General features: G+C 47.3%; 1 protein-coding gene and 1 pseudogene across 1 annotated transcript in view; one reads left to right on the plus strand and one right to left on the minus strand.

Moving 5' to 3' along the window:
- Nucleotides 1-1679, plus strand: part of LOC106143858 — a 2354-nt pseudogene extending 675 nt beyond the window's left edge.
- Cpxm2 (carboxypeptidase X, M14 family member 2) overlaps nt 1-9453 on the minus strand; it is a 116639-nt gene that overhangs the window by 102020 nt on the left and 5166 nt on the right. The window contains exon 2 of the mRNA XM_005351393.2: nt 2988-3086. Within this exon, the coding sequence (XP_005351450.1) occupies nt 2988-3086 (99 nt within the window). The remainder of the gene's footprint in view (nt 1-2987; nt 3087-9453) is intronic.

The following is a 9453-nucleotide window of genomic DNA, read 5'->3' on the forward strand; positions in this document are numbered from 1 at the left end:
ACCTCAAAGTGCTCCTGAGGCTAGAACCTCAAAGTGCTCCTGAGGCTAGAACCTCAAAGTGCTCCTGAGGCTAGCACCTCAAAGCGACCTCAGCCTAGTGGCACATGCCAGCAAAAAGCAAGTGTTGCTGCCCTTCCAACAGAAGAGACCCGTCACCAGAAAGGAGTTCAGACTCAGACCTAGTTTCATTTTGGTCACCGTGACCAAAAAACCCTGCAGAAGATAACTTAAAGGAGACAGGGGTCCATCTCAGCCTGCTATTCTACGTTCCAGTCCACCACTAGGGAAGTCACGGTGGCAGAAACTTAAAACAATGGGTCACATCCCATCCACAGTCAAGAGCAGAGGGAAAGGAACACATTCGTGCTTATTCATACTTACTTCACCTTCTCCATTCTTACACAGTTCAGGACCCACTGCCTAGGGAATAGTGCCCCTCACGGTGGGCGGTGTCTAGTCAAATCAATTTCTTGGCTAAAACACACAGACCCACAGGCCAACGCAAAGCAGACAGTCCCTCATCTGGACTCTCATCCCAGGTGATGTTAGGTCAAGCTGATGACTACAATTGACCATCACAGACGCTAAAGGACCGGAGCCCCAGATGAGCCTGAGAAACACAGCCCTAGCTATATACTGTACTCTCATCGTATCCTCCCAAGGGATAAGTTCTTACAGTGGACGCCTCAATGTCCACCTTCAGATGAAATACATATTTAGGTCCATAAATGACTGCAGAAGCTCATAATTGATTTCTCTTAATCTTAGAACACACTGTAGTCAGAGCAGTGATAGCTCTGACGGCAGGTTGTTCGGTAGAAACACAGCCTCAAACCCTAACACTGTACCTAAGGGAATATGAAATTCCCCTGGTGACCTTCACCTCTGTGACACAGTTCTTGAGCAGATGTGGCCGCTGAAAGTGAGTCCTATTTAAATCTGTAAAATGTTTAGCTGAATTTTTTTTTTGTCTTCTGTCACTACTAAGCAAAAAGTCAACAACCCTGGAATATTTCATTCTAAGCTTTGTTTTCCTATACAGCCCTGGCCAAAGAACCTTCCCTTAAGCTACAAAGTATAGAGGAGTGGGGGGGAGGAGGAGGAGGATAATGATGATGGTGATGACACCCGCAGTGATTAGCAGGGTGCCTGGAAAGGTCAAATGCTGAGCAAAGCATCTAGCAACTACACATGCATTTAATAAATTGTCATTATTACTAACAATAGCAGAAATAATCCTAAATATTGCATTTTAGGACAGCAATGGTGACGAAATAATTAAGGATATTCATAGCACCTCTTTCAGGACTTGGCTCCAAGATGACCAAAAAAAAAAAAAGAGAGAGAGAGAAATAATGGTTGTATCAAAAAGGGCCCTGGCCATGTGCAGCCAATTCAATGCACTAACTGCACCCGGTGCATGCCCAAGGACAAGGCCATTAAGAAGTTTGTCATTTGGAACATTGTAGAGGCCACTGCCATCAGGGACATATCCAAAGCAAGTGTCTTCTACGCTTATGTGCTCCCCAAACTCTATGTCAAGCTGCATTCCTGTGAGCTGTGCTATTCATAGCAAGGTAGTCAGGAATCGCTCTCGGGAAGCTCAGAAGGACCAAACGTCCCCACCACGATTTAGACCTGCTGGTGATGTACCATGACCTCCACCAAAGCCCATGTGAAGAAAACACCTTGGAAAAATAAAATGGGACTTACACTTTATGTAGTATTTGAGTGTGTCTTTGCCAGGTGTGAACTGTGTGTTATTTCATTTTCTGTGTGTGCGTCTGGAGAGTGTACAGCAGAACAAACCCGGTATTGTTTGGGCTCTGTATTCTGTGCACCTTATATTTTGCAGGCTGGTCAACTTGTGAACTCTGGCAATCCTGTTTATGCTCCCCCAGCCTTGGGATTAAAAGTGCTTGAACCAGGCTCGACTTTTTTATGTGAGTTCTGAAGATAAATTGGGTTGACCAAGATTTTCATATTCTTGGAAACCCTACTGCGGTTTTGCTTTCTTTTAATTTGTTTTTCTAGTGTAGGACATTCACTGACTTTTCTAGCCCTACAGGCTATGTATGGTCTTCATTGTTTTCCCTTTGGCTTTTTGGGGACATGGTCAGTTGCCCTGCTAGCTTTGAACTTATGTCTCTCTGTCTCTAACTAGTAAGATTAAAGATGTATGTCAATCACACACACAAAAAAGAATATTCATAGCTACAGCTAATGGGCCAGCACTCCTCCATGAGTCTTGAAATAATAACACTAAACATTCTTTTTCTATAAGCTTTTAGCTTGAGACAATATCTTTTTGAGACAATATCTCACATATCCTAGGCTGTCCCACAACTTTCTATGTTGCTAAGGATGACCTTGAATTCCCAATCCTCCTATCTCTATTTCCCTAGTGCTGGTCTTAGAGGTGTGCACTATCATATCCGGGGTGTGCAGGGCTGGGATGAAGCCCAAGGCTTCATGCATGTGAGGTAAGCAATCTATCAGTCAAGCTGTATGTACCCCCCACAACCACCTAACAATGCACACACTGGGGTAAGTAATTATACAACCGAAAGTTTCACATGACTGCAAGATGTCAGGTCTAGTATTGTAGATTCTGGAAACAAAAGACTTTATCTTTGTCCCCAGAGACCCTCTGTTGAGAGACAAGAAACACACAGCCAAGGCTATGGGCAGCTAAGAGATCACAACGCTAAGAGATCACTTCCAAGGGAGACAGTCTACGGAAGGAAACAGAAAATTTGGAAGTGACATGAGCAATTCATTCCGTAAAATTTCGGTAGGGCAGTAATGCTCCCAGAGAGGTTTGAGCTGTTGAGATGTCTGAACTCCTGCACAATGGCTAAGAATAGACATAGGTCCAGGCAATACCCCTACAGGGTATATATGACAATACAGCCATGCCAGCTGCCTGCACCCCCCATGGGCAGGAGACAGAAACAGGGCAGGGACCCTCCAAGTGCTTTACTTACTCTCTCTGACATCCTCATGGGCCACAGGGACACCATTATCATCCCGGGCAGCTTTTTCAAGACTCTTGCTTCTTCTGCCTTTTCTGTTGTTATTTTTACCTAGAAAGAAAAGGAGGAAAAGATATTGTCATTCTGCGTATCCCAGAAGCCTCTGAATGTGAGAATTCACAGTCCTCTCCTGCAGAAAGCTGCCCTCAGCTCTGCTCCCCGGTCCCAGAGCCTTGGACTCCAAGGGGTCTGTGGTTAAAGAGGAGGATGCTCAGTACATATGGAGATAATCACTCCTCCCAAAACCCATGTGCAACTGTATGCGGTTAAGTATTGTAAGCCTACAAAATGCTGCTGAAGCTCCCTGAGGCACTAGGAGAAATAGCTGGAACTGGAGGTCAAAGCCGGACTTGGACATCAAAGTCAGCATGTTTCCAAAGCTAGCTCGCACACCCAACTCTCTCCAACATCATGACTTGTGGACCTGTGAGTTGGTTGTTCACTAATTGGGGAATGACCTGGGATCGTGGGCACACCCATCCCTCTACTCTCAAGCTAATTGGCTCCTTCCCATCTTGCAAATCTCAGCTTGGCATCGTCTTAAACTGCCTTTTCATTCCTCACTTCAATCTAATTCTCCTTGGAGCAGCACTGATAGCATCTGTCTAGAGTCAAGTTGCCTCTAAGCTAAGCCTAATGCAGGGGCTCCATTGCCCAGGAAGTGCTGAGGGAAAGGAGGGGGAAGCAGGATCCAGTCAGGGAAGAAGCAAAGCAAGCCTGCTTAGCTGAACTCATCACCTGGGGCTTTGAGAACGGGACTGGCTTACAGAATGTTTCCCACTTGAAAAAGAAAGCCTCCGCATAAAAACTAGCCAGCTCAGGGTTGGGGTACAGCCTTCCAGAGAAGAGAGAGGTGTGATCCACCCACACTCCAGGGTGCTACCTGGGAGACAGGTACACCCAAGGTACCCCCAAGGTCACCAGCCTGACCTCTAGACCACTTCCGCTCCTTGACAATAAAAGGTAGCAGAGCCAGCCACACAGGAAGTTAGAGCAAGAACACAAAATGATACCTGTGAGATACTCCGGATGCGGTTGTCTCTACCTGGCCATCATCCTGAGGTCCACATGTTACTAACACTATCCCATTTGCTAACAGTTGACAAGGGTGGCAGGCTCCAAAATTTATAAGGCATGTTCATTGCAAGATTCAACCCTCTGAGGACAGGAAGGGCATTTTACAGTCGAGGACATAAAGACCTTGAGCAATAGTTCTCGACCTTCCTAATGCCGTGACCTTTTACACAGTTGCTCATATGGTGCTGACCCCCAACCATAAATTAGTTCATTGCTACTTCATAACTGTAATTTTGCCACCATTATGAATCATAATGCAAATACCTTAAATGTGACACCCCCCCCCAAAAAGGGGGTCTCGATCCACAGGTTAAGAACCCCTGGCCTAGAGTGAGGAAGAGAACTTCCCAAGGTCACTGACAGCCAGAAGATAACTGTGCTAGTGGCCAGCTCCAAAGGGCCTTCCCTGCCAGCACAAAGGCCTCTTCCATAAACCCTTCCTCCCCCCAGAACAAGAAAGGCAACCATATGGTCTGTACAGATGAAAGAAGAAAGAGAAGAGGAAATAGTGTTTGGAGAAGGAGTCAGAATCCAATCAGCATCTCCATCTGGGCCGCATGACAATGCAGAATTCCTTAAAAGTAGCGCACTGCACCCGCTAATGCTGGCCACATGTTCTATTCTGGTGCACCGTGGTAAATATAATTCCTCTGGCTTAATAAAAATAAAACCTATTTTTCCTTTGCTACACAAGGAGCTTACAGTAGCAACCCGCTCCCCCCCCCACACACACACACATACACACACCCCAAACCGAAAAGGCTTTGCTTCCCTGCAGTCTCTGCTTCCCCAGGAAATTCCAGGCCCCAGAGCTCTGCACTCCCCCTGCAGGAGGGACCTGGCCCAGGACTCTGGCAATTCTTGCCTGTTTCTTGGTAAGGAACCTTTGGCAGGAGGGGGAAAAACAGCATGTGAGGATCTCGTAGTAGCTACCCAGAAAGGTCTCTCCTCCTGTAAGTGTTAGAAATGAGTAGTGTGTGTGTGTGTGTGTGTGTGTGTGTGTGTGTGTGTGTGCACACGCGTGGACACTTGAGTGTGCATGTGTGGCGGAATACGAGCAAGTGTGCACACACACGTGTATGTGGCAACAGAGGACAACCTCAACCTCAGCGCTGTCTCTCTTTTCTTCTTTCCATTTTCAATATTCAGCACTGTCTCTCACTCCCCTGGAACTTGCCAAGCAGGCTAGGCTGGCTGGCCAACAGCCCCAGGATCCTCCCATTTCTTTTCCCCAGAGCTGGGATTGTTTGCACTGTGATTTTAACTGGAGACCTGAGCTGGATTTGACCTGAAAGCCCCCCTCCCTTAGGACTGCTTTTCATGGTATCAGAAGCTTCCAGGGGATGGAAGCAAACAGGAGCCCTACACAACCGTGATGCCAGGCATCCACAGCAAAGTCCTGCACGCATGATAACCCTAAGTAGTAGCACACATACTTTAGAAGTAACTCGCAGCTCCCTAAATTCACACATGCTGGTATTGGAAACCTAGCCAGCTACCCAGGGCTGGGAAGACATTGATCTTGGAGGAGGCCCTACATCCAGCACATTATTAAACCAGCATAATCTCTAGCCACATTTTAGATATTTATCCCTATATCCATAGATAAGCGTAGTTCTCAACCCTTGCCAAGGAAACCTCTCTTTGCAACAGATAAAGACTATTACAGACAACCACAACCAATCAAAATGCAGAGGACAAGAGATTATGTGGTGCCCTGACCCAACTGATATGCCTATGACGTAATTCCTGCACCTAAGGTTCAGGGATCATTGCAAACCAATAAATCAATAAATAAATAGGAGGGAGAAAGACTGTACGAGCCAGAGGAACAGGGCGTTTTCCAGGATCGTGTCTCCTAAAAATGTGAGAGGGGCTATATCCATGATGTCTTATCAGCTCAGCGGCCTCAGCAATTCCCAAACAGTGACGACATCAGAGGACATTCTAACAGAAAAAGGGGAAAGATCAAGGGGCCTCTGTCCTAAACACACAACTATGGGCAACTAGGGAAAGCTGAGGGCAGGAGAAATGGTTTCCCAATGAAGAGCATCTCAGCTGGTTAGTCAATACCACGTGGTGAGCCCTGAGATCATGTGCATACGGGTAACATTATAGGAAATGGGCAGGGTGCAGTTATATATTTAGGAATATATATGTATATATGTAATATTCAATTAAAGAAAAAAGTCATGAATTTGAGAGAGAGCAGGGAGGGGTCGAAAGGAAGAAAGGGAGAGAAAATTATGTAATTATTGTAATTATACCATAATCTCAAAAAGTATTATATAAAAAAATAAGTTCCTGCTCCATACAGGTAAGAACAGGAAAGGGACAAGGGACGAGGCAGGGACAGACAGCTTGAACCCCTTTCCGGTTCTGAGGACAGTTGGTATCTGAGAGGACAACCTCAGTGGTCAGGCAGAGAAGGGACGCTGAAGGGTCATCAGGTAGACAGCAAATGCCACAACACTAGAAGCCCAGGTCAGTCCACCTACGAGCACTCCTCTCCTGTCTACATCTATGCTTCTCGGGTGCTGAATCCTTCCTGGGAAAACAACCTGATGAGCCTCTCTCCGGGGGGGGGGGGGTGCCAGGGCACAGAGGCAGTAGGCGCAGCTGGCAGAGGTGCCTCTGAAACCAGCACACCCACTCTCTGTGCCAGGGTTTTCCACCTGTGGGTCACGACCCTCTGGTGGCCAAATGATCTTTCTACAGGGACCACCTAAGGACATTAGAAAACAAAGTTATTTACATCACGATTCATAACAGTAGCAGAATTACAGTTATGAAGCAGCAACGAAAATAATTTTATGGTTGAGGATCACCAAAACATGAGGAACTGTATTACAAGACCACAGCATTAGGAAGGTTGCGAACCACTTCTCTAGGCAGTCAGCCACCCTCCTGATTCTCAGCCACAGTTCTATGAAGTTCATTGTCTCTAAGGAAGCACCCCAAGAACAGCAGCAGGCAGGCAGGTGCACGCAGGTAAGTGTGGGTCCTCTGTCAGCTGTACAGAGACCCTGGGCACCTATCTGCCTGGGTTTGGGTTCTGTCAAGAACAGGCTGAGATACGTAGGTGTGTACTGCACGATCGTGCCTGTAAGATGATTTCACGCAGCTTGAGGGAAAGGGGCTAAGAAAGAGGAGGAAGGAGATGCCGACAACCTGTGGGCCTTGTCTGTCAGGGTCCACAGGACACAGCCTGGCAGGTACTCCAGGAGCAAGGAAAGGGGGATACAAAACTGTGCCACCCCACCTCTGTCATAACAGGGAGGCCACACCCATCACACCTTAGCAGGCGGTATGAGCATTGTTGATACAATCCTCGAGGGGGTATCCAAAGGCTTGGAGAGTCACACGTGCCCCCATAAAGAGCAGAGTTCTACCCCTAGTTGTCTCTGAACCTCAACAGGCTTACCAGGGAGCATTGCACGTGTCTTGCGTGGAATAAATAGCGTATCCAAATCTGTGGCACAGAGGCTGACTCACATGGGAAGTAAGGTATTCTTTGCCATGCTAACCATCCAGGACAGCCAGTGAGCAGCTAGGTGGAGGCCAGCCACTTAGGATACTGACCCATCCCACAGTCAGTCAAAGAAACCCAACTCGAAGCTTTCACAACCCAAGTGGCAGCTGCATGAACAGGGACCAGAGAGGGTCTCAGAGGGCAGAGCTTGCCGCTGTTGGGTGACACTAAGCCTAAGCACTTGTGTTTCTAGTCCCTTGGGACATGCAAAGGAGGCCTCACCACAAAATCCAGGCTCTGGAGCTAAAACTGGTTTTGTCCCAGGTTTGAAAGCATGATCACCTTGAGATATGGCAGTCACAGGCACAAGAGGTAGATGGGGGGAAATGCCAGAACTATTTTAGAACCACAGCATGCAATCCGGTTTACTCGGCCCCTGTCGGGTCTCCTCCCTCTATCATCCAGGCACAACCCTGATTTCAGGAGCCATGGGCACAGGCAGGAGGAGCAGGTCAGCGGTGAGTTAGCTTTGGAAAGAGTTCTGGAAAGGGCGGCAGCGCCTCCAAAGTAGATGCCTTTTTCCTAATCCATCCTTTCCCTGGGAACTTTGCCAAGCGTTTACTTGGATGGAACACTTCAGGTTTAATACTAAAGCATGTATGTAGGCAGTCATTGAGGCTTTCTTGTTCTTTAAGTATGCCAATAACAGCCCCTGGGTTTATTAAAAATACGACTGAAATATTGACAAACACCTTCTCCTAATCCTCACACTCTAGTTTTGCCTAAGATCGGGTATGTCCAAGGCCAAGCTGCTCTGGGCCAAGAAGAGACCAGGCAAAGCTCTGCAGGAAAAATGTTTTCCACCAACCAGCAACAGCTCACACACAAAGAGCTTCGTTGACAAGCAAATTTGCTCAAAGGGCCACCCTTCTTCCCTTTGATGGCTGGGACACAACACATACTAAATGCAAACTGGATGGTTCTGGGCGTAGACCCACAAACAAAAATGGCTCTCTGCACACTCCGCACGTTCCAGAGGGACTAGCTCAGGACCGGGGGATGTCCGTGTGGGTTTGTTCAGAGCCAAACGGTGGCTCAGTCTAGCCTGTGCCTGGAAACACCACAAACAAAGGAGTCAGTGGGAAGCCAGATTTAAAGCCTCCATATCCCAGCCAGCTCCTAAGCCAGGGAGCAGCGGAAGAAGAAAACACGATATTCACGTCACTTATTCTCGGTCTTGTTTGTTTCTTTCTGCCATGTGGGTAGAAAAGGCAGGTGAATTATGCAACCATGATTTATTAGTTGGCTGCATTTCATCCTCTAAAAGGAGCACGGCCACCATTCAAAGTCACCCCAAGATATAAACATACCCTAAGTCCACTGGCATGGCCCCCATGGAGCTGCTACTTTATTCTTTCTTTGTGCTGGATAATGAAAAGGAGGGACCTGAGGCTCGCTTCTGGGACCACAAAGCACTCCCACTGCAGAAGCTGTGGAATTCAACCAGAAACAGCTGAATAAACAGAGTTAGAAGGAGGCTGTCAACGAGGAAGAATATTCTAGCAACCATCACTGCCCGTCCAGTGAGTGAATGGCCTTGAAGTGGGAAGAGCCCATCTGGGGAGTGGTGGAGCAGAGGCTGGGCAGCCATTGTCAGAACCTTGTAGTGGAGAGGAATTTGCACTCTGACCACTCACTTCCCTAAAAGTTCTAGGATGCTGGGATAAACTGATGCTTACAAGAAAGGCCTCAGAAAGTCTATGATATGAGAGTCCCCTAACCCCCAGAAAAGGATTCCAAGGTCCTATATCCTGGTGGGCACAAACACACACACACACACACAAGCACACATGTACATATATATATATA

This window comes from Microtus ochrogaster, chromosome 8, assembly GCF_000317375.1.
Source record: "Microtus ochrogaster isolate Prairie Vole_2 chromosome 8, MicOch1.0, whole genome shotgun sequence".
Taxonomy (NCBI): Eukaryota; Metazoa; Chordata; class Mammalia; order Rodentia; family Cricetidae; genus Microtus; species Microtus ochrogaster.